At 39.0% G+C, this 24,789-nt stretch overlaps 3 protein-coding genes across 11 annotated transcripts in view; 1 reads left to right on the top strand and 2 right to left on the bottom strand.

Moving 5' to 3' along the window:
* The first annotated feature begins 10 nt into the window (after positions 1 to 10).
* LOC116720095 (haloacid dehalogenase-like hydrolase domain-containing 5) lies at positions 11 to 5,924 on the top strand. Its single transcript, XM_032563201.1, has 8 exons — positions 11 to 287; positions 1,477 to 1,680; positions 1,764 to 1,876; positions 1,977 to 2,070; positions 2,197 to 2,230; positions 2,319 to 2,493; positions 2,606 to 2,794; positions 4,760 to 5,924. Exons 1-8 carry the CDS (start codon positions 168 to 170, stop codon positions 5,157 to 5,159), a joined length of 1,329 nt encoding a protein of 442 aa, XP_032419092.1. The 5' UTR covers positions 11 to 167; the 3' UTR covers positions 5,160 to 5,924.
* Positions 5,734 to 12,132, bottom strand: gp9 (glycoprotein IX platelet). The gene is made up of 2 exons (XM_032563310.1): positions 11,417 to 12,132; positions 5,734 to 8,914 (listed from the first exon to the last, which is right to left on the bottom strand). Exon 2 carries the CDS (start codon positions 8,911 to 8,913, stop codon positions 8,140 to 8,142), a length of 774 nt encoding a protein of 257 aa, XP_032419201.1. The 5' UTR covers position 8,914; positions 11,417 to 12,132; the 3' UTR covers positions 5,734 to 8,139.
* A 1,781-nt stretch (positions 12,133 to 13,913) lies between these two features.
* Positions 13,914 to 24,789, bottom strand: part of LOC116719441 (IQ motif and SEC7 domain-containing protein 1-like) — a 127,271-nt gene continuing 116,395 nt past the window's right edge. For 7 of the 9 annotated variants that reach the window (XM_032561992.1, XM_032562058.1, XM_032562275.1 and 4 more), the window contains 7 exons: positions 24,582 to 24,611; positions 24,296 to 24,421; positions 24,105 to 24,204; positions 23,833 to 23,994; positions 23,404 to 23,580; positions 20,492 to 20,541; positions 13,914 to 17,421 (listed from right to left, as the gene is read on the bottom strand). In XM_032561992.1, the coding sequence (XP_032417883.1) occupies positions 16,903 to 17,421; positions 20,492 to 20,541; positions 23,404 to 23,580; positions 23,833 to 23,994; positions 24,105 to 24,204; positions 24,296 to 24,421; positions 24,582 to 24,611 (1,164 nt within the window). In that variant the 3' untranslated portion in view covers positions 13,914 to 16,902. Of the gene's footprint in view, positions 17,422 to 20,004; positions 20,067 to 20,491; positions 20,542 to 23,403; positions 23,581 to 23,832; positions 23,995 to 24,104; positions 24,205 to 24,295; positions 24,422 to 24,581; positions 24,612 to 24,789 lie in introns of all 9 variants that reach the window. The other 2 variants (XM_032562434.1, XM_032562518.1) reach the window with 2 other exon arrangements.

Genomic DNA, 24,789 nt, shown 5'->3' with positions numbered 1-24,789 from the left:
TGCTCCAGTCACATTTTAAAGAAAAAAAACAAGCCGAGCAGCCAGCCAGCGCGGCCGGTGTGAGCCGGCTCCAGCTTCATGTTGGGGGGTCGTTTTCATTTATTTATATACACGCCGTTTTTTTTTATTTGTTTGTTTTCGAACCCCCTCAGGGGTAAGCAAAGGAGATGAGGGGACTCCTGCCGTTATTCCGGGGCCTGCACACCGTGAGTAACCGTCAAGCCAGGCGCAAGGCTGGGATTGTCGGTTCTCGGTGCGGGCTTTGCGGAACTCAGTCTGTGAACAAGGTACGGTCCGAGCTGTTGCTCCTCCTCGGCTCAGAAGAACAATAACGCTGTTGAACTCAGGGTGGGCCTTCAAGTAGTTTCGGCGATTTGTTTCAATCTAACGAATAGGCGTTGGTGTAAAATGTTTCACGGAACTTTGTGAACCCTGGATGCGCTGACAATGAAGCAAGAGGAGGGTCCTGACAATTGTTTATATATATATATATATTGTTTGTTTCCAGGAAATTCTGCCTCAAATGATAGGAAGGCACATTCTGATGTGCTATAAACATGATTGGAAAATCTTTGAATGACTTGTGATGCAGTAATAGTTAGACCCGGCCAAAGGTACAAGCAAACTAAGCTGCTGCTGTTTGCCACCCAGACCAGCAGGGGGCTCCCAAGAGCTCTTCTCAGAGAGAACACAGAACTCAAAACTCCAGATTTGTTGTAGGATCAAACTCAAGCTTTCTCATTTCTAAGTTTCAGATGAACCTTTAATAGCACATTTAAAATAATTTAAACTCCTTTATTACCTTTAGCACAAAATATACGTTTTTTTTTTACTTGACATCTAGGTATACTTTTTAAACTTAGTCACATAAATAAACATATTTTATTCCATAAGACATCTACAGAATATTTAGATTATAATTTTCTGTGTGACTGTATAAAATACTAATTTAGTTTTTAAAAATTATTTGTTGATTGGCGCAATTATCCTGAGAGACAAAATTAGAGCCTGTCACTTTTATAATCCCCCAGTGTATTGCTGTATTGCCATAGTATTCTGTCAAATGTAACTGGCCCTTATTATTACTGCATGTCCTACTTAACTAAATCACTAAACTGTTGTAAAGAACAGCAGTGGAAACCAATTATAGACATTATGCAGACCATTTGTGGCCTAATAAGGCAATATACAGTATAATTGAAATAAATGAAAAGTAATGTCTAATTGTTGAATGATTACTGAATTCTTAAACATCATATTGAGAAATACCAACCTTTGAGTGGAAGTTGGAGGCAGAGTGCAGATTGAGTTGGTAATAAAAAGAAGTTACCTAGCAGGGGTAATCTTTGTGATTTTTCATTGATCTTCATTGGATCAAACTTTTGAAACCAAATTTTATACAACTTCTCAATAATATTCCTATGTATTTATTGCAGTTTACATCATGCAACAGTTTCGCTCTTTTTTCCCCTTCAGCCACAGCCAAGATTTGGGCTGCTGTTCGACATTGATGGCGTGCTCGTCCGAGGACGGATGCTAATCCCTGCAGCCAAATTGGCTGTTGAGAAGTTGGTCGACTCTCAGGGAAGGTTTGTGGTGCCAGTTGTTTTTGTCACTAACGCAGGGAACTGCCTCCGACAAACAAAAGCAGACCAGATCTCTCACATCCTGGGAGTGCCTGTGAGTTACAAAACATACTCTGTCCTTTTGATTGATCTGGTTTACCCTGATGTTTCTGCTAACATTACTTGCTCTACTGTCAGATTACAGAAGACCAAGTCATCATGTCCCATAGTCCCCTGAGGATGTTCAAGAAATTCCATGATAAATGTGTCCTGGTGTCGGGACAGGGGCCTGTCCTGGAAATTGCTAAAAAGTATTAATAAATTCTACCCTTTTTGCGTTGCTTCTTAATTCTTATCTTTTAAGCAAGACCTAAAGGTTAAACTAATTCTCTGTTAAATTCCTGTATTTAGTGTTGGCTTTAAGAATGTTGTCAGTATTGATATGGTGAGGGAGTCATACCCCTTGCTGGACATGGTGGATCACAACAGACGTCCCAAACTGCCGGTGAGATATTGCAATATTTGCTGAAAATTAGATGTTTTGCATAGAAAACCCCATATCTTAATTATATAATAAATATGTTTTATCATATAAAACAAAATGCATTGAGATTATTCTCATTTGTTTCAGTCCACTCCTGTTGTCAGCCTTCCTACAGTTGAAGGTATGAACAAATGTTCTTGCATTTCCTTCTCAGTGTTATATTTTTGCCATCTCAGATGTTGTATTCATTGATTTAACCTTATGTGCAGCTGTGGTTTTGTTCGGGGAGCCAATCCGATGGGAGACAAACCTGCAGCTGATAATTGATATTTTATTGACCCACGGTAACCTCAACAGTCCTCACCAAACCCATGCAGTACCTCACCTCCCCCTGTTGGCCTGCAACATGGACCTGATGTGGATGGCAGAGGCAAACTCTCCAAGGTAATCTTCTTGTAAAGACTGATGTTGACATAGGGGTGTTTTTGTTAATGTTTACAGCTAACAAATCAAATGTTGTTTTGTCTTTTTAATTACTATTATTTTTATTTTTCAGGTTTGGCCATGGAACGTTTCTTGTGTGCCTGGAGAACATTTATAAAAAGATAACTGGCAAAGACCTGAAGTACGACGCACTCATGGGAAAGCCCAGCGAGCTGACCTACCATTTTGCGGAGTATCTCATCAGAAGCCAGGCCATGCAGAGGCAATGGAAACTTCCCATCACTTCCCTTTATGCTATAGGGTGAGGCCTTTTATCTCTACAGGCAATCCTAATGACAGTTCCCACCTAAGTAATCAAAAAATAGAAAGAAAGCCAAAGACTACTGACTGAAATGGTACAAAATAATTTACTGACAGAATAAATGGAGAAAAATAATTAAGCCTGTTTAAGTAACTACAAGTAATGTTTCAGTTTAACTCGTAGCTTGTTAATTTGATAGTATTGTTTTAAGACCACTTTAACATAAACAATAAACCTTAATTTCCAACAAACATTTATTTCTGGAACTGGAAGACATCTTAAATGTATAAAATAAGTAAACAAACAATTAAAATGACAAATAAAATGAATACTAAAGTCTCAGTAAACAAAATTGCCCTTCACAAAAGGGGATAGTTGAGACCAAAGCATCGGACTCAAACCTTTTGTCATCCAGTAAGGAGGAAGAAGAGAGAGACAAGAAAAACAAACAATTTCTGCAAATTAAAATTATTGAGCTCGTTTTAATTTATCAAGCAATTAATTGATTTATTGCGACGGGCTTAACAACATCATTTAATTTCATTGGGATTTTATAGACCTACACAAAGTAATGCATATAATAACTTTATTGTATTCCCATTTTACTCAAACGAATAATTCTAAATATGTTCAACTAGTTCAACCAATCGGCTTTAGAGGTTGCCTAATTGGCAAATAAAGTTCACCTTTGTATAATTTAATCACATTAGAAATTCATGTGTTGCGTGAAGGCCTCAGAGGATTGTTAGAGAACATTAGTGAACACACAGCTTTGTGAAGAGCAAAGAACACAGCAGATAGGCGAGGGAAATATTGCGGATAAGTTTAAAGAAGGACTAAGTTATTAAACAATGCCCCAACCTTTGAACATTTGGACAAGTGCTGCTTAATATATCATCCAAAAATAATAATGGGGTATGGGACGCCTGCAAATCTATCTAAACATGGGCACCTTAACTGATATGCAAGAACTCTGACTATTAATTCTGCATTATATAAAGAGTGGGTGAAAGAAAGTAATAAAACATCCAGTTTGCCACAATTGATAAAGGAGACAAAGTGAATGAATGGAAGAAGGAGCTCTAGTCAAATCAGACCAAAACTGAACTTTTTGGTCTGAGAGTAGTTGAAACCTAACACTGCACATCACCCTGAACACAAACATGGAATATTGAAACATGTATTAGAATGAGCTAATATTTGAATTTCTGCTGCAGTAGAGCTGGTGGAGACATACTTCTGCAGTGTAAGTAGGGTCTACAAAGTGTTGACTCACGGACGCTAAATACAAATAAATGCCACACCATCCTTATGGATGTATAATTCCGTGTCCTTCCTCTATCACTTTCATATGCTTTAACCACACAGTGCTGCATGCTTACATAACCATAAAATATAAGGCTGGAGACAGTCACATACATATAAAGCTGATAAAGACAGGTCAGCATCTCTTACCCAGGGCATAGAATCAGGGATAGATAAAACACACACACCATTCTTTGTTTCATTCAGTGTCATCCTTAAGATGTGCTGAGTGGAACCCAGTTCTGGACAGTGACTGTATTAACAGTATTTCTGTTCCAAAGTGAATTTGTTTTATACACCTCATCAGTGGGCATCATATCTTCTTATATATAACTAACAATGTTCTTATTTCTTAAGGTTGCATAACAAATACAACTCAGGGTCACCCTTCTGTATATCCTTTTCCTTTCATGTTACTGTGACGTCCTTCTAGGTGTTGGTCTATCATATAAAATCCCAATAAAACACACTGAATTTTGGGGCTATAACAAGATAAAAGGTAAAAAAAAAAATCATTCAGAGGGTATCAATACATCTGCAAGGTAGTATGATTCTGTAACTGTTCCCTATTTTTCATTACTATCATAGTTAAACAGATCAATAGAAGACAAACTTGTGGCATTTTAATTTATTTTAATTTCCCTCCTTTTCCATTTCCAGTGATAACCTCATGACTGATATATACGGAGCCAATATGTACAGTCGCTTCCTGGAGGAGAGAGCCTCTATTAAGAACCCCAAAGCTGTTGCCCAGGTGGTGGCTGCCACCGGGTCCAGCACCGCCATGCCCGGGGGGGAGGAGGAGTTCGACAGCATGTGGGAAAATGAGCTTGCTCTGCCCTCTGCCACCTCCTGTAAGTCCATCCTAGTTTGCACGGGGGTCTACAATCCCAATGCAGAGGTGCCGTCCGACGCAAGTCGCTGCATCAAAGAGACCGTGTTCCACGGTCACCGGGACTTCAGGTTTGACCCCGCGCTGGTGGAGCCAAACTACATTGTGCAGGACGTGGCAGAAGCTGTGGACCTCATCTTCCAGCAGGAAAAGTTTGTGTCTCGTTAGTGATTCGAGTCCCGAAAGGTTCTGTGCCATACGAGCACACGTGTGGTACAGCATTAAGCTGGGAACGCACCACTTAATACTTAATGCAAGAAGCTGTTGGAAGGGCATCACTGTGGACTTTGAGTAATGAACTGACAGTCAGGGCATTAACATAATATAGATCATCTTCTAAAATTCAACTTAAAGACAGGTTTAAGAGAATATGAATCATTTAACTGTGACCACCATTTGGTTTCGGTATCGTCTTTAACAGTGTGTTTTTCGTATGGAAACGTGTTATAGCTGCCTTATTTGACCATGGTTAGTTTTTAGATGATCAGCTTATCTAGAGTACAAGATTTTACCAGTGTTTTAGGAGAGTGTATTACAAGAAAATTTGACTTTCTTTACTCCCTTTTTAGACCTATGTTTACTCAGTTTACCCTTAAAGATCTATGCATGAACACAAGAGGAATAGTCTTACTGTAATTCCAGATGTTTGATGTGCAATATTGTTCCTTAAATTGTATTGTCAATCCACGTTTTGTGTTGCTATGAGAGCCATAACCAATATTTGCACAGATTCTTGACTTTTAACAGTTTCAGTTTTCCTGCCATAACGTGTATTGTTTAGTGTCCAACTTCTGTTTTATGCTCTCAGATTTTTATTCCAGAGACAAAAGCTAACAGCACATCAATTAAGTCACACGTAAAGCCTTTACCAACTCATTTTTGCTGTAATTACCTTACCTTGGAAAAGAATATAAAGAATAATTGCAAAGTGAACTTAGTGTGTATTTTTCCTCTGACACATTATTAGCAAATTCTTAAAAAGAGCAAATAAACATGTTCTTTTGATTATGTATTAGATTGGATAACATGGGCTGAATAGTGGCAAAATAGTTAGCATGTCTTGCAGCAAGAAGGACCCATGATGGAGTCCGAGGTCGGGGTATTCTGCAAGGAGTTTGCCTGTTTTCCCCATGCATGGGTTCTCTCCAGGTACATTACTGTTAGTTTCTGTAAATTGTCCTTGAGTCAGAGTTCAAACAACCATGCATGCACACTCAGTGTCTGTGAGTGACCATGACCCTAGCAAGAGTGTTTACCATCTCTTGCCCATTGATAGGCACCAGCTCCCCACTACCCTGCCCAACTCTACCATAATAAGCAAGTATAGATGGATTTGACAATTTTTTTTGTCAAAAGTGAAGTGACATTTTTTTTAATTTCAGCTATGTATTACAGCATTAAAATTAGGTTAATTGTATTTGACTTGTGGATACAATAGAAGGGAAACAGTGTCTGTTCAATCGATATACAAAATTTAGGCAATTGTTTAGAGCAATTTTATAGCACAATCAAGTAACTATTCCAACATCAGTTGTTATAAAAATGCTGTATATACCAAACATAACTTAAAAAAAATTTACTTCACAATTTGATGTCTTGAAATTGAGCCTCTGTCTCTTTAAGAGGCGGCCATTCTTTTAAACATGGCAGAGAATATCTAAAACATGCATGAAAGAGTCAAATCGTCACACCTGGTATGTTTTTGATGAGGGAACAACATCATAACATGATGTAAAGCTAAAAAAGTTGTTTTTACATAATACCCAGCCCCCTTTAAGAATTACAATTCTTTGACATGTTAATGTCTGTACTTAAATGTTTTTTTGTTTTTTTTAGTCATTCTAAAATCTTTAGTTTCAGCTCATTCTGTGCTATGTAATAAATACTGACCACTAAGAGGAACAGATTTTGCAAGCTGTGACCTTCAAGGCTGTAGCGTGAGAAACCAACATAATTATTTGACTGACTTTGGTTTTTATCCAGCTTAAGCCCATGCACACACAGAAATGAAACAGTTGCAAAAAAACAACAAACAATGGTTGGTGTTTCCTTTGATGAATTGTCTGTACTGTTGAACTTGATTAGGATTCCCTCACTTGGTGCTCCATTGATTTACGTTAATGTTTACCAGTCAACATAGCTTATGAGCTATGCCAAATCAGTCCATCCAATGAAGAAAACAAGCTATGTCCAGGCACAGGCTAGTAGGCTGTACTGACCTTCCCTTTTGTCTTACAAAACTCAAATTTTTGATGTAGAAAGGAAAAAAACAGATTATTTTTTTAATAAATAAAACTCTAATAAGTGTAACAAAGTATTTAACCTTTTTACTGTTAAACTCCTAAATAAAATCTACTTTATTTAGGAGATTCAGAAGTTACCAAAACAGTAAAGTTCTCCATTTGTGTGCAACTTAACCTCGGTATAATTGCATTTGCTTAGTGAAGGTCTCAGAGGTTTGTTAGAGAACATCAGTGAACAAACAGCATCATGGAGCTGAAGGAACATTACAGACATTACACCAAGCTTTGAATTGATTGAAGCATTATTGAATCTATCTGGAAATAGGTGTTATTTGGGACCTACCCAGATATGGTTTCCCACTTAGATTGATAGACACAACAGAGAATGTTATTTAAAGAAGTAAAAAGGTTTTAGGTAAAGTTGGAGGAGACTCTGAGAACAAGGCAGTTAATAATCATGTTCTACACAAATCAGGCTTTTGTGGAAGAGTGGTAAGAAAAAAGTCATTGTTCAATGAAAACCTTAAGAGCTATTAGAGAAAAAGAAAACATGTGATCATAATAAATTGTGAAAAATAATAGTAAGTATCCCTACATTAGGATGTTTATGGAAGGTAAATAGTTCAATATTGACAGCAGAAAGCAAATTGGAATTGATTGTAAGAAACTGAAGAAAAATTCAAAAGCAAATTTTCACATTTATTTAAGCAAAATTAGTTTGGATCGTAAAATATAAAAACAAATTAAATAAAACTCACAGAGGTGAAGTTTCTGATAAATAGGCTGGTGCCGTTTAGAATGGAAACAAATCATAAAAACCCATCTAGCATCTTTGCAAACACTCACAGCCTCACTTCCCACTTCTTACTTATTTGTAGTTCTGCTAAAGTATGAATAAAAGTCTGTTAAGTGGCCTTTATCTTTATATTGTGCTTCTTCTGTAATGTTTCTAGCACTTGTGAAAGTAACTCTGTGTTGATAAGAGGCCTCTCCAAGTCCTCTGACAAAATGACAGAACCAGAGTCGGCGCTGAACCCTGACAGTTCTGTGTGCAGCCTCCTCCTGTGTTTGGGTTTCAGTGAGCGCAGAGAGTCCGCCTCAAATCCTGAATGTCGCTCTTCCACGTATATGGTGAAAGTAGATTTTCTGGCAAGTATTAAGCTCCACAAAAGCAGAATAATAATGCAGCACAGCATCACCGATGCAATGGTGTTGTAAGAGACATAAACACAGCCTGAGGTGCTTATTTGATGTAAGAGTGGAAAGGTGCAGTAGGAGAAGTAGGTATCACTTAGGTCAGTGATGGCTTTCTGAGCTACAGAGACTGGACTGGAACATAAAGGCTCCTCTGAGACAACAGCCCTGTTCTTCAGCATCCAGTTCCTCAGGTACTGGATGCTACAGTCACAGCGGAACGGGTTCAGAGACAGGGACACCTTTCTAAGGTTAGTCAACTGGTCAAACTTTCCTGGTGGCACTGAGGTAAGCTGGTTGTCTTGCACAAACAGTTCTGTGGTCTCTGAAGGCAGATGAGGCAACTCCATGAGATTTAAAGAGCTGCAGTTGACTCTCAACCCAGATGGCTGGAGCTCTGAAAACACACAGGACTGGACAGTTGTCTGGGCACTTGATGAGGTCAGGAGAAGATAAACAGCTAAGGTCACACTGTGGAGCAGCATCCTGTAGGAACAAGTAATGGCTTAATAATAATAATAATAATAATAATAATAATAATAATAGTAATTATTATAACTCAATATAAAAGGTTTTGTACAGTTCAGCTCATAAGGTGCATTTGTAGTCAGAGGTTTACATACACATCTTGAGCATGAATTACATTTTTAATTTGGGTGTTTAACATATGCAAAAAAAAAAAATCTTTAGAGACAAAACTATACCCACATATTATGTACATATACTGCAGTTAATATTTAGTGTAATGTCCCTTAAGATTTATAGCTAAGCACATTTTTTATAGCTGTCAGCAAGATCTGCATGTAATTCTGGCTGGATATTTGACCATTCTTAAGGTTAGAAATAGTTGAACTTGTTTACACCAGCTGGTTTCCCGACACAAACATTAAAATAATTTTTTAAAAAGATATCAGGTCAGAGTGACACTCCATCTCCAACTTTGAACTCTCTTCTATCACTTTGTTTAATTCATCACATTTATGTTGCACCAAATTGTAAGCGATATCAGCTAAGGGCACCTGGATAGGTTCAATTTATACATGTACAGCAATAAATTAGCTCCAAATTTCGCTGAACAAATTTAGTTCAGATAACTGCAATTTGTAACTATCTAGTCAAAACATATAGTCAAATTTGTGGCCAATTGCATACAGTGAAGGTAAAGGCTAATAATTAAACCACACAATCAAAGGTAGTAGACATATTTTGTCAGTTGGTAAACTGTTATCTAAAGAAACACAGAACCTAAACTAAACACAAAAGCACTAGTCCAGAAGTACTTTCTATGTTAAAGAAAAGTTAATTGTAGGTATGGCTCTGTTAGTGGCTACATGTACTCAATAAAAAGTTAAACATAGAAGTGCAAACCTGAAGAATTATCTATGAGATGGAAAATGAAGAGGATAATATAGTTCAATGATTTGGATCTTTGGGTCATTAAAAAAATACTTGTGAAGTATGTTCTTAGGTCCTTGTGCCATTGTGTCAAAGTTCTCTCAAACTGACTCAAACTGTCACACTCCAATGAAGTAATATTTATGACAATAAAAAAAAAATCAGTTCAAATTCAATTAAAAAAAACTTTATTGATCCCAAAGGGAAATTAAATAAAAATAAATTAAAATCTAAACCAAGGAAATCGAAAACAAGAACCACTTCAGGTTCAAGTCTATCATAAACCAAAAGATGCTTCAATACCAGAACTACAGTCTGCAGTGAAGAATGTGCAGCATTTATAGGATTAAGACACAGCTGACCAGGGAGGAAGCACCTGTTCCAAAAATGATGTCTTCCAGCAAGATTGCAATCTATTGCCCACATTATAAAGCCAGATGTTTTCTAAATATGTCCAAAGATTGAACTGTTTGGAGGAATCAAAATGACTTTTTATGGCCTAAAAAATGCATCATGGTGAGCCGATTTGACTGTATGAGTTCACTGATTGAGCAACCCAGGTTTTCTTAATTCTGAGTGATCGATGATCGGCCCATACGGCATGTGAAATCAATCTCATCCCCTAATCTTATCTACCTTCACAAAACTCTGAAAATCAGCCACTGTCCTTTTTTGCTCTGCTGTGAGAGAGGACTGACTGACAGACCTGGCCACCAGGTCATGTGCAAACTTTTCATTTATGTTTTATATATGAAAGCACTACTGTGTGCAGCAAAAACAATTTTGTATTAGTTCATGACTAGTGTTAAACGTTTTTTTTCAATTAAAGAAGATTGGAATATTGGAGGCATATTGTGATCTTATAACACCTTGGTGTATCGGTTATAAAAACTAATTATCGATCAAAATCAAAATTGGCAGGTGAGGCTTTTTAAAGATTGGTGATTGGCCAGAAAACAGCAAAATAGTATTCACTTATCTAAAGGTAGATAAGTGACTCTTCTCAAATGAACAGCTGAATAGTAAAAATGTTCTCATCACTATGTGTTCCAAAATGGCAATCATCCCAAACCTGCATCAAAACTGGTTTTCAGGACAAATGAAATGTCCCTGGTCTGAAATGTAGTAATGCAAAAACTTCTGGACTATGCTTTAAAGTGGGACCAACTTGTATGCTGGGACACCATCCACTTCTAATTGATTTTACCAATTGCAAAGGAATACAAGTTACATATTCAGCCAGAATTATGAATTTTGCCAGAATCTTTTTGATGTCTACAATTTATGTTTATCTGCAATTCTGCAACAAATGTTAGTGGAGTGTATGCATAATTTTGACCCTGTGTGGAAACAATAAATCCCCCTTTTTAAAAAAATCATATTTCCACCCCCCCTCAAAAATGATTCAGATGAAAAATGGAAATTTTAAAAGTTCTATGAAATTCATGCAGATGACGAGTTTATTTACATTTTTTGACTGACACTGTCAAGACCAAAAAGAGCTAGGCCTATAACTTTCAATAAATATCACTAAACACAACAAGTGAAAAAAAATGTAACAGTAGTTTGACTTCAGAAATCAAAAAAACAAACCTTTCTGTGTCAGGCCAATCTCAAGATTTCTTCTGCCACTGTCAGTCATCCTTATGAACTGTCTGCTATTGTCCAGTTTGAGCATTAGGAAGATCTTCTGAAACATTTCCCCCTCCTAACTGATGCGTAGTGAGCACAGAGATATAAAACCTCAAATTGAACAGCGTCAGGGTGAGGAATGCACCAATAGCACCGCACAGTTATAGTTCACATGACATGAAGGAAATCCATCTGCTTTGAAGTGATAAGAGTTATCTATGAATATGTTAGCTGAGGCTTTCCAAACAACCATGCAGTGAATGCACTGTAACCATTCACTGCATGGCTTGAGGATGGGGATAATGGAAAAGTACAAATGGTGTAGGTTTTATGTGCTAAAGCCTACACCATCTGAGCTTAAAGATACGCTTCAGTTATGTAGTTTAGAAAAGTAAGATTATACACTTCCACCAAAGAAATGCTGCAGTCATACTTCTGACCTATGGGTGGCGTAACAGTGCAGGGTCCCAATTTTTCTTGATTTAAATTTAACAGATGCCCTCTAGTGGAAATGTAGAAAGTGATGTTTAATGCTCCCCTGTTGTGGAAATTAAAGTTCCTGAATCTTTTCTATTCCAGATCAAAACTGAAGCAATATTGGAAATGAAATTAAATATGACTATTCTTTTGATGAAAATCGTCAAATATCACAAACATTTGAGTACCAATCCACTAAACATCTCACTTTAGCTGAGGGGATTTGAATTTTCTAACCTGGTCGTGTCCCTTCTCTTTCAAACATTTTTACCAAGGACATAACCTACGGTGGCCGACAGGTGCAAATGCGCAGCAAAAGAGAAAACATGCAAACAAAAAAGAAGACACCCCCGAATGAAATGCAGCAAACAAAAAGAGAGACGCAAACACCCCCGAATGAAATGCAGCAAACAAAAAGTGTTGAAAACGGAAGTGCTCCAGACCACTAGGGGGAGTCAAAGAAAATAGTATTCATTTTCTATGGGACCAGATGCAAGATTCTTCTTCTTCTTCTTCTTCTTGGTATTTATTGGCGGTTGGCAACAAACTTACAGTAGCATTACCGCCACTTACCAGTATGGAGTGTGGTTCGAGATGGTCTATAAACTTTCACTTTCTACCTTTTCCCTCCATTAACTCCTGATTAAACATACCCCCACACATACACACCTGCTTATATTATCCAACTTGCTTATAACTTTATATACCCCTCTTTGATATTCTTTACACATTCACACCCAACTTGCTCTACTCATATCCTATGAAATAGCTTTGTTTTTTTAAGATACCGAATAATTATTTGAATATGTCTACTCCCGAAATCTCTCCTCAAAAATTCTATTAAATTAAACCTTTCTTTAATACCTACACACTCTCTCAGCATGCATCTTCTCTCTTCTTCATACTTACAACACTCTAAAATAACATGCTCTATTGTTTCAGACTTCTCACAATAATCACACTTTCCAGATGCAAGATTCAGAGAGATACCTTTACTTTCTTTCAAATTTCTTTCTCTGAATCTTGCATCTGGTCCCATAGAAATGAATACTATTTTCTTTGACTCCCCCTCGTGGTCTGGAGCACTTCCGTTTTCAACACTTTTTGTTTGCTGCATTTCATTCGGGGGTGTTTGCGTCTCTCTTTTTGTTTGCTGCATTTCATTCGGGGGTGTTTGCGTCTCTCTTTTTGTTTGCTGCATTTCATTCGGGGGTGTCTTCTTTTTTGTTTGCATGTTTTCTCTTTTGCTGCGCATTTGCACCTGTCGGCCACCGTACATAACCGATATATTGCATGCAGAATCGTTTTTTTTTGTTGATAGATTTCAAATTCAATCTTTAAAGAACAATGTCAGGACAGGATATTAAAAGCAAAGATTCATATCTTGTTTTATTACTGTACATAAAGAAGATGCATACTATAATCTTTAGTAAAATGAGTAGGTATAATTGGTCTAATTTGTCAAATGTGTTTTTCACTATCCATTACATACGGGCCTGCAGAAGTTTCTGTACATGAAATTTAAACACAGGAGGGGGAGTCTGAACAAGATGCTGATCTAAGAAATGGACTGAAGTGTACACACTTGAATCAGTCACACCTGCCTAATCAGGAGGAATGGAAAAACTGTCAAAAGCATTTGATGCAAGACAAGTCATACAACCTAAAAGACAATTCTACCAAATACTACAAAATTGTAACCAAACTCATGCACCGGAATAATAATAATTATTTTTTTTAATCTGTCATTATTCTGGCATTTAGCAACAAGAAATAATTTGGATCATTCTAACTGCAAACTGGAAAAGTGAAGTCAAATATTATCTTCAGATGTAGAGAAAAGCAAAAGGTTTTACTTTCACCATTTGTGTAAATATCTGTTTCCCAACTCATTCTTTGTTTTACAGCAAGCTACAACAAAGAAGTCCATTAATTTCCACCCTGAATGGCAAAATTGACCAACGGAGAAACACAGCCAATGTACCATAAGTCATATATTTGTTTATTTTGCGTTCTCAACATTGTCACAGTTGAAGTTTTACAATAACTGGGGTCTTACTGACTCACTATTCACTGTACAAACAGAATGCACATTTAAATGAGGCCATTCCTGTCGTTTCCTTTCTTCAAAACATGTCACTCGTCAGATCAAACAGCTCGCAGCCGGTTGTGTGTACATTTGTTTGTGTGTGTGTGCATGTGTTTGTATGTATTTGTATGTATGAAAGGAAAACTGCATGTAATTGATGGCAGCACACTTCCTATAACAGTCTGGTTTTGATTTCCACAGCAAATCTCAGTTCACAACTGCTGGAGGAAGAGAGAGTCGATCGGTTCAATCAGCACTGCTCCAATCCTTTCAGGAGGCGACATGTACATCCTGATCTCAACTGCAGATGTCAGAGTAGAGCACTGGAAGTATAGACATTATGTACATCTCCTTTTACCCCAGTTTTGGTCCCTTTACGGTCTTCAGAAAGCTGAACTTTCTAATCAAGCAGTTCATCAGCTTGCACAACAGATTCCTCTATTTACACAATGTAAGCCCTCAGCGAGGAAGTGCAATGTTTTCTTTTTTTCTTCTTTTTCTTCCATGTTTGTAATTTACAAAATGGCTTTGTAGATGAAATGCATGCTGAGCTTCAATGACTACCAGGCAAAAAACATGGAACGACAAGGACACGCCACCATCGTAAAGTTCCAACTTATTCAAAACCAAAAAAAAAAAGAAGAAAAGAAGTCCAACATGTTATAGGCTGATCTCTTCCCCATCAGCTCACAGTGAATAGGACGCATGATGCATCAGATCCATGCAGTGCATTGCTGGGGTACTTTTGAAAAAAAAAAATCTAAACAAAAAAACCTCAAACATTTAAAGCACGACAACACACCAAAATAAACAGTTGCATCAGTTTCACACCATTTCCAAAAATTTCAGAATTATAGCAAAGATATGAAATTATCAGAAAAAGACACATTCAGCGTATCATTAATGTCCCGCGTGTGATATGTCTGTCGTCTAAAGGAAAAACAAAAATAAGATAATGTGTGAGCCCAACTTCTGTGGATTTCTTCATGAATATTAAAATACATTTTATAACCTGAATATTGGGACAAACAGCTTACTGTCACTAATTTACACACTAGAATAGACTCTTATTTGTAGAATATAGAAAGATAATCTTTACATATACCCAGTTCTTCTGTTTAGCTTGCATTTGTGTAGGTTATAACTGCAATTCCTGAAAAAAATTGAACTGTCCTTTTATATGTGCTTGTCCAGCGAAATATTTCAGTTTCCTTTTTATTAAAATATATACACACATTCTTCTTTCCACTCTGAAGTGTCTAGGTACTTTTACGTCTTTTTAAAAGAACAAAGAAAAAGTTTCTTTTTTTCACCTGAATCTCATCCTGGACAACAAGACGACAGACTTTCACCCTCAAGTACAAGCCTGCATGATTGCACTTAAACTTACCATGGTAACACTGATTTGTTATACAATGTGCAGAGGATAGCCTCACATCAAAAACATTACATGCAAAACAAAACCCTTACAAGACATTCCACTGAGCTCCAAGTCTGTACCCCTCATAAGACCACGAGGATAGGCGGACAATTTACAGAGAGAAAACGACGCAAACATGGGGTCAAAGAGAAAATAAATAAATAATGACGCAAAATGACAAACGCTCAAACAGGAGGGGAGACCTTGCTTGCTCTTGATGTACAAAATCAGTACAAAGATATTGCACATTTAATAGAAAAACAAAAAAAAGAAATCCACCAAAATCGAGTTGGCGAATGAAAATAATAATCTGAACAAGGCAAAAACAAAGATTTCAGGATATTTTCTCAGTTGATTTCGAAAGCAAAGAAAACAGCTGCTGCATATTGACTTTATTTCAGACTATTTGTAACAGAAACAGAAATTTTACCTTTTAAAAATATAGTTTTGCACTAAATTCTTCATTCTGAGCACTTTTTTAGGGGAAACATCTCCTTCAGGAATTCAGCTCTGCTCAAACTGTGTTTTTAGATGTCAAATGTACAGCAGCTACCATCTATGGGCTTTGTTTTGGGTGTTTTTATTTTGTTTTTTTGTATTCACCAGAAAGGCAAAAAAAACCTTTAAAACAGATCATAGGCCTTGACCGGACCAGGCCTGGATAGAATGGGAGTTTGCTCCTTTTTCAGATCTACAACCCATCACTGGAGTCAGCTTAATACTGATAGACGCCATTTTTGCTGATAATAATTGTAAGTATAATCTTACAAATTACTTTACACACAATATACTGTACATGAAGTCTCGACTAAATAGATTATGCGTTAATAATTGGCACATTTATTTAATGAGAGCTAAGACACAAAACGCATAGCTGTGGTGTACAGTAAATACAGCACTAGAACTACTATGAGTTGTTTAGCTGTCCGCTGACAGTGTGAAATGCTTATATCTACGTTTTTTTTGTATTATATATGAGCTCTAGAGGAGGCGACAACAAATAGCATTCACATGATGGCAGGATTTGCAAAAACCAAAGACTAAACAGCTGAAATTCTGAAATTGTGAAAAAACAGTCAAACATGTTCTCATCGTAGGGCATCCTTCCTCCTGATTATGTAATGGTAGGAGCAGTAAATGCGGGGATAAAGCAGCAGGTTGGAGCTTGTGGAAATTAAAGAGCATCTTCCTGTGCAGACCACCCAAACCCTCCACACGCAGAAGCCCCAAATCAGGCAAACTAGTGAAGGCCCCTATTGGAAGATTTGAATCCGTTTTCTATCCTGCATATCAGTTGGACCTGGAAGTGAAAGCGGTGTCTGGGTGTGACTGCTTCCTAGCACAGCAGCGGAAACACAGTGGACAGGCCATAGAGTTATGCTGTCAGTCCCTTTGGTGTGAGCGATTGTCCTTCCTTCATAAAGTTTCCTCCTTTGTCTTCCCGTCTCCGCGTGAGGAGCATCACACTACGGTGCTGATGCCACTGTGTTTAGGTTTGTGCCCGCCGTGTGCTGGGCCAGCCTGCTGGCCGTGGTGGTGAGAGTGCTGGGCGTGGTGAGAGTGCTGGCTGTAGTGGGCGTGCTGCGTGTGGTGGTGCGAGTGTGAGGTGTAGGCCGGGTGCTGGTGGTACTGCGTGTGGGGAGGCGGGTGGTAGTGGTGGTGGTGGTGGTAAGGCGGGGGGTTCTGCGGGACCTGGCAGTACTGGGGATGTGGGCCATGTAGCTGGGCCTGCACCGTGTGCACCACCTGGGCCGTGTGGTGCAGGTTGGTCGGGTGCGGCTTGTGCGATATGAGGGTAGGGTGGCCGGGCGGCAGCAGAGGGGGCTGGCTCTGAGACGAGGGCTTCCCCCGCTTGCTGCCGAAGAGCGACCCAAGTATGGACGTTGATGCCGAGTTGGGGATGGAGGGATGGGCGCGGGAGGAGCCCTCACGTGCTGTTGTAGGTCTCCGACGTGTGTGCGGACTGCTAATGATGGACCCCTGGAAGAGGAAAAAGTGAACAAATAAATAAACTATAGCTATGAAGCATTACTAGAACTATAGTGCTCTGCAATACTATTCAGATCCCTTGAACAATTCTACCTTTTATCAGATTACAACCACAAACCAAAGGTATAATTGGGAAGCTAAAGGGAAATGATGCAGTGTTGTGGTGTGGATTTATATTCGGTCACTCTGAGTGAAAACTTTGAACCTCCTTTCACTGCAACTACAGCTATAAGTCATTTGAGGTGTGTCTCTACTAGCTTTTCTCATCCAGAGATTAATTGCTTTGCTCATTCTTCTTTGCAGAACACCTTAAGATCAGTTAGATTAGTTTGGCGTAATCTATGAATATCTGTCTTCAAGTCTTTTTTTTTGTTTGTTTGCTTTTTTTAAGCAATTGCTCAATTTGATTCAGCACTACACCAGGCGTCCTCAAAAACAGGCCTCAAGGACCGGTGTCCTGCAACTTTTATGTACATCTCTGCTTCAACACACCTGAATCAAGTAATGATGTCATTAGCAAGACTCTGAAAACTTGACTGCCTACCGAGCAGGTAATGCAGCCATTTGATCCAGGTGAGTTGGACGAGGAATATCTAAAAGTTGTAGGTTATTGGCCCTTAAGAACTGGATTTGAGGACCCCTGACTAGGCCATATAAATATATGCTGACCTACACCAATTATGTGCAGTCAGTCCTGAAGGGTCAGAATCCTACATGTTTTAGTTCTGCCCCTGGTTCAACACTTCTGGATCAAATGATTGCTCGTTACCAGGCCTCTATAAGACATGACATGCTGAGGAGGTACGACCACCAAGGGGAGAATTAAAACATGCAGGACGCTGGTATTTGAGGACAGACTTTGGACAACCCTGACCTACAACATTTCCTTGTGTGCCGTCTCAATGTTTTTTTGAGAAAAGCTTATTTCTCAGGACTTTCTTGAATGTAAGTTTACCCATTTTCCCATCCCCACAGACTAGCTTTCCTGTCTCTACCAAAGAAAAGCCTCCCATAATGATGCTGCCTTTATTATGTTGAACTGCAGGGGTGATCTGTGCAGTGTTGGTTTCCCATGTTGGCCAAGAAGTTCAGTTTTGTTATCTTTTGAACAGAATAACTTCTCCCACATATTTGCTGTATCCCATACATGGCCTGCAGGTAACTGTGATTTGGATGCCTCCTGAATTTCTTTCAACCTGACTTTCTGTAGGTCACTCTTCCTTTAAGACCAAATTTGTTCAGTTCAATGCTAATAGTAGTCAACAGATTATTCCACCTAAGTTGATTATCTCTGCAGCTCCTCCAGCGTTACAATGGGCCTGTTGGCTGCTTCTCTCAAGATTGAATGTTCTCCTTGCCCTCCTTATCTCGATAGCAGTTTGCAGTTATGTCATAACCTTTCCATTTTTAAATGTTAGAAGAGCGTTCCCTTAGACATTCAAAGCTTGAGATATTGTTTTGTAGCTTAACTCTGCTTTAAACTTCAACCACTTTGTCTCCATCTGATTTGTTTTGTGGTCTTCATGACAATTTGTTCACTAATGTTCTTTAACAGACCTCCTCAGAGGGTAGTCGCTTTTAATGCAGAGACTAAATTACACACAGGCAAACTACTTACTGGGTGAATTATTAAGGATTTAGGGGTACCAGGCAAAAAGGGGATACTTATCACTCCACACATTTCATAGTTTGATCTATAAAATGTTTTAAAAAATCATGTTTTCTTATATTGCATATTAAACGCAACATTGTGTCCATCGCATGAAATCCCAAATACTACAAAAAAAGCATGTGGTTGTAACACGTGAAAACTTGAAAAAGCTCAAGGGGTATGAACACTTTTGCGAGGCTCTGAATTACTGTTTTCTTTCCTCAGATAAAGAAGTAGCAAAATGTTATATAGCATGCAAATGAAAAACTAAAAATGTCATGATAGGCAGCAGCAGGAATATTTCAGCTTTCATGACACAAAGGGAACCCGTTTTCAGAGAAGCTCTGCTGTTATACAGGTAATCATCTTGAAAAAGTAAATCTGTGATAAATACTTTGACAAGGATAAATATTCAAAAGAGAAGGAAGTTGGGAAAACTAGATTTCTGTTTTGTGCCAAACTCTCTAAGAAAACAAGTCACACATGCAACTTGGCATTATTAATGAAGGCACAGTTTCCACATGCAGAGGGTGTGACAGGCAAACTTATCATTCACACATCAGCATTCAACTAGAAGTCAGATGGCAGAAGGAACTGAGCACTCGTGTGCAGACTTCACAACAGGGTTGGGCACTCTGCCTCCTGTTTTGGATCCAAAACTACTCCATGGGTGCAAAAAAAAGCAGTTTTTTTTCTTTACCATGCTTTGTCTAAAGCTGAACAAACAGCATTTGCACCATATAATTTCCAAGATTCTACATTTTGACTCATGAATACATGGAATGAGTGCACAATGAATGGATGAAATCCACATCTTTCTAATGTGCGTGAAGCCCATGGCTTATTATGAAGGCTACACTCCTTGCTGAACCTTACAGCATCTAAGAAAAGTTGTGGATAAGAGGAAAAAATAAAAGACAGACCCAGACAGGGAGAGGGGCTGCAGGAAATGAAGAGTTTCCTAGTGTCTTTCAGAGCTACCACCCTGCCAAAGAGAAGAACCAAATGAAAACCGCTTGGATGTGACTGAATGAAAGACAGAGACAGGCGACAGGGAGAGGAGGGGGTAGGGATCAGAGGAGGCATTAGTGGGAGTCATGCTTGTTTGAGGGTAGAGTGTATATTGGTCATATAACATGACCCAAACAGGAGATCTCTGGCTTCCAAAAAACCAACCAAAAAAACAAATAAAAAAAAAAACAAGAGGGGAGGCAAGCAACCCATGCATGCACACTAACTGAGGCAAGCAGGTTATAAAGGCATCCCATCAAGAAAAATAAATGATCCAAACAAATGGACTGGAGTCTATGAAGCAAAGGAAGTATAAGACCAAAAAAATAAATAGAGTGTTTCACAGTGCACATCATCACAGAGAGAGAGGAGCTCGGATACCAGCTGCTTCCAACTTACTTCCATATTGCTGTCTAGTGATCCTGCACTGCTGCGACGCCCTCGCTTGCCTGCCCGAGACATGCAATACCAGAGATTAGAGATCGACAGCACTTCCTGGGTCGACTACAGACGTTCCGGCCGCCCAAAACCAAAAGAGGGTGTGGGTGGGGTGGGGCGGCGCAGTGGCTTGTGACGGTGAATAAGATCCAAATACGAGAGATAGAGGGGGATGGAGAGAAGGGCGTTCGGGTCTGAGAGGGAGGTGGTGGGCGGGAGGAGCTTTGTTTTTTTTTTACTTCCAAGTCAAATTAGATTTAAAAAATGTACGTAATTTTAGCCGGATTTTGTATTACGTTTTAGTCTAAATTGAGTTCGTATCAGGAGATCCTAACTCCCAGGGTTATTTCTAAATCCCGTCAAAAGGTTCATTAGCGAAGCAAAATATCAACAGATTTTTTCTTGAGTAAATTGAAAGAACTCATTCTTAAGGTTGTCAGGCAGGGCAAAAATAAAAATTAAAAATAAATAAATAAAAGCCAGTCTCAGCGAGAGTCACAAAGCAGAAGACAGATCAGAAGCAAAACTGTGGCTGCTGCACATTCGGTGTGTGGGCACATCCAGGTCTGAGGGTGGAGCTTTAGGGTCCACACAGCCAGTGATATATGACCAATAATTACACATAAACAGGAAAATACCTGATGTGTATGGACAGTAAAATACATGTGGAATGGAGTATGAAAAAATAAAATAAAACAAACAAAAATGACCCCACTAACATGCCACATCCTGCACAGAACCCCCCCACCCCCCCCAAAAAACATAGGAATACAGGAGGGCAAAAGGGACGACTATGAACTACCTGACCTGGAGTTTCCCCCCTGAGGGTCGATCGATACAACAAGAAACCTCATGCTCAGAACTGTGAGGCAGACCCCATAACTGGATTTCATCGTGTTATCAGGTTAATCACCTGATAACTTTCACATAGCTGTTATTTGTAATGAATGACATGTATTCCTGATTCTAAGGCACAGTTATACACACTGACATACGTGGATATGGGGTGATTCTCAATGCAAAGACTATCTTCTTCTTGTTGCTGCTCAGATTGCAGTTTGCTTACAGGTGAAAGGAGACGGCATGGGATTTCTGAGTAAAACGTGTGTTAAATGTCTTTAGATATTTAAAAAAAACAACAAAAAAAAACTGTGGAATGCAAAAATGCTTGGGAACAAAAAAATAAGCAATCATAAGAATGAGAAGATGTTTAGAAAGAAATTTAATCAAATAAAAACGACTGAGAACTGCCCAACAGTTTATTTATTGATCAGGAATAAATGTTCAAAAGCTGCTAAAGCTGCTAAACCTTTTTTCAATCACGTCACTTTTAAATACAGTGTGTTGAAAGAGCACCCTTTGACCTTTCTCACATTTTGTGAGGTTTCAACAACAAACATCAATGTACTGTATTAGGATTTTATGGGATACACCAACACAAAGTAGTGCATAACTATAAAGTTTAAGACAATTATATATACATATATATATATTTCTTTTTTTACATTTACATTTAGCCTAAGTGAGTAAATACTTTGCAATTACAGGCGCAGGTCTTTTGGGGCGTGTCTATCAGTTTTCATGTCTAGAATGTGATATTTTTGTCCATTCTTCTTTGCACAACAGGCCAAGCTCAGTGAGATTAGGTGGGGAGCTTTAGTAAACACAGAGCTTCAGTTGAATTCAGATGTAGACCTTGACTTGTCCACATTAACGCATGAGTTTAATTTAGACTCATCTGACCACAGCACCTTCTTTTCTTCCACATTCTAGCTGGGTCTCCTTCGTGGATGATGGAAAGCTGCAAACAATTTTCTTGCAACCTACAGTTATCCCGTTGACAGATTGCCCTGGGGGTGACCTGTGAGTCTCTGCAGCTCCTCCAGAGTAACATGAGTCTTCTTTATTAATGTTGCTGTTTCACTAAAAGCTTAGATAAATGGCTCAGACTTTCAACTGAACAGGGCACAGCGTGATGTTAAAACGTTGGGATCTTGTTTTACAACTTAGCCCAGCTTTAAATTTTTCCACAACCTTATCCCTGACCTGTCTGGTATGTCCCTTGGTCTTCATGATGCTGTTTGCTCTCTAATGAACATCTGAGACCTTCACAGAACAACTGGATTTATGTGAGATTAAATTACACACAGCTGAACTCAAGTTATTAATTAGGTGACTTCTGAGGATTAGTGGTTCACTGAATTTTATATAGGGGTTATTTGAATAAAGGCTGCTGAACACAAATGCAGATTTTTTTTTCTTTATTATTGAAAAACCATGCAAGGTTTTTCTTCTGCTTCAACTATGCACAACTTTGTGTTTGTCTATCATATAGAATTCAAACAAAACATATTGAAAGTTCTGGTTGTAACCTGACAAAATGGGTTAAAGTTCAAAGGAAATGAATACCTTTGCAAGACACTGTAAACCAGGGGTCTCAAACTCCAGGCCTCGAGGGCCGCAGTCCTGCAGTTTTTAGATGTGCCACAGGTACAAAACACTGGAATGAAATGACTTAATGACCTCCTCCTTGTGTAGATCAGTTTTCCAGAGCCTTAATGACCTAATTATTCTGTTCAGGTGTGGTGCAGCAGAGGCACATCTAAAAGGCCCTCGAGGACTGGAGTTTGAGACCCCTGCTGTAAACCCTGAACGAGAAACCCAACTTCTAGACCAAATCATCCAATCCCGAGTGAGTTAATGAATTCGGAACGAGGAGAACTTTAAAAATCAATGTATGGTGCAGTGACAACATTTTGCTATTTTTATCCCCTTAAACTTCTCAGCAGAGAGGAGAATAAGAAAAGCAAACTGCTTTTTCTTTCAGTGTAAAAACCTGCTGGCAGAACACAAGCTCCGTGTTTTCGCTCTACCTGCTTCAGAGAGGTCCCGCAGGGAGCTGCTGAGGGCGCTCCTCTTCAGACCTTCGCCCATGGCGTAGCTGTCGTCCAGACTGGCGCGGTTCATACCCCCGTTCCCGGCTTCCTTCTTCAGGCCGGAGCTTTGAGACATGCTGGGCCTCACCACCCCCTTCTGCTTCTCCAGCTCGGCTGTGGAAACAAACCGTAGAGACACCGGGGTTTAGTGACAGGGACTCGACCGACAAAGACCTTTCAACATCCTGCTCTTTATTTTAGCACCGCTTCTGCATGTCCAGAATAATCTGAGTCGTGCTGTAAATTCTTGTAATCTACTTCCTTATAAACTGAAGCAGCTGAATAATGAAGACCGTGCCCTGTTTCTGTTTAACTTGGCCAGAAAGAGAGGGGGGATGGGAGGGACAAATAAAAAAGTCAGCTCACACTCTATTCTGTATTTCTCCATTTCCTGGACCTCTGCAATTGACTCTCTCAGGTCGTCTGTGAACTTCTTACGGTCCTGGGGGTTGGGTGCGTTAAAGTTGATGAGAACTTTGATGTCTGCACCTGGTATTGCTGATGTAAGTCTGATTCCATTTGGGTAATCTGGAAAATGAGGGAGCGATTTACAACCGGTCAGTTTGAGTCTGGGAAGTTTGACAAGCGTACTGGCTTTATCAACCTCTGGGATGTAAACTGTCATATGAAACTCTTACACTGGTTTTCAAACAGCATCACTTGCATCCCATACAGAGAGAAGGACTGACGGAAGCTGTATGTAACTGAATTCTTCTTCTTCTGGAAAATCTTTGTTACCTGAAATCAAAAAGGAGACTGTTTTTATGGGCCTGGGGTGGAAGACGGAGAAGGAACAAAGAGGGCGGAGGAAAGAGCAGACGGCTTTTACCACAAGGAGGTCATTGAACAGGAAGATCTCCCGCTGATGAAGGCCCAGCTTCTGAGGCTTGTTGGGGTCTGGCACTTCAAACAGGCGGCAGTAACACACCAAACGTCGATGGGGCAGCGACAGCACCTACGAGGCAAAAAACCCCCCAAAAAAAACCAAAGTCCCCACAAACGTTTTAGAGGTTATTATGGCCTCAGTCTACAGACTAATAGGGAACATAAGTGTGTTGCAGATACAACAACTTGGATGAGTCATAAATAATTAATGAGATTAATAGGCTACTTACACATCCCAGTCCATGGTGGAGTGAACCAATCTGTAGAGAGGACAGAAAATGTTGTATTTTGCTGTTATTTTTCAGTTAATGGTAAAATAAAAATATTTCTTAATTAAGTCAATGCCCATTATAAATAACTCTTGAAAATTGTGCATCCAATAAAACTAGGGGTGAACCGATAAATATGCCGACTGATAACCTAACCCAGTATCCCTTA

Source organism: Xiphophorus hellerii, chromosome 1 (genome assembly GCF_003331165.1).
Source record: "Xiphophorus hellerii strain 12219 chromosome 1, Xiphophorus_hellerii-4.1, whole genome shotgun sequence".
Taxonomy (NCBI): Eukaryota; Metazoa; Chordata; class Actinopteri; order Cyprinodontiformes; family Poeciliidae; genus Xiphophorus; species Xiphophorus hellerii.
This window is presented reverse-complemented; position numbering and strand designations above follow the sequence as displayed.

Coding starts and splice junctions, on each gene's coding strand:
- LOC116720095 (XM_032563201.1), top strand. CDS start 168: ATGAGGGGACTCCTGCCGTTATTCCGGGGCCTGCACACCGTGAGTAAC. Junction 2,231..2,318: donor CAGCCTTCCTACAGTTGAAG/GTATGAACAAAT, acceptor CCTTATGTGCAG/CTGTGGTTTTGTTCGGGGAG. Junction 2,795..4,759: donor ACTTCCCTTTATGCTATAGG/GTGAGGCCTTTT, acceptor TTCCATTTCCAG/TGATAACCTCATGACTGATA.
- gp9 (XM_032563310.1), bottom strand. CDS start 8,913: ATGCTGCTCCACAGTGTGACCTTAGCTGTTTATCTTCTCCTGACCTCA.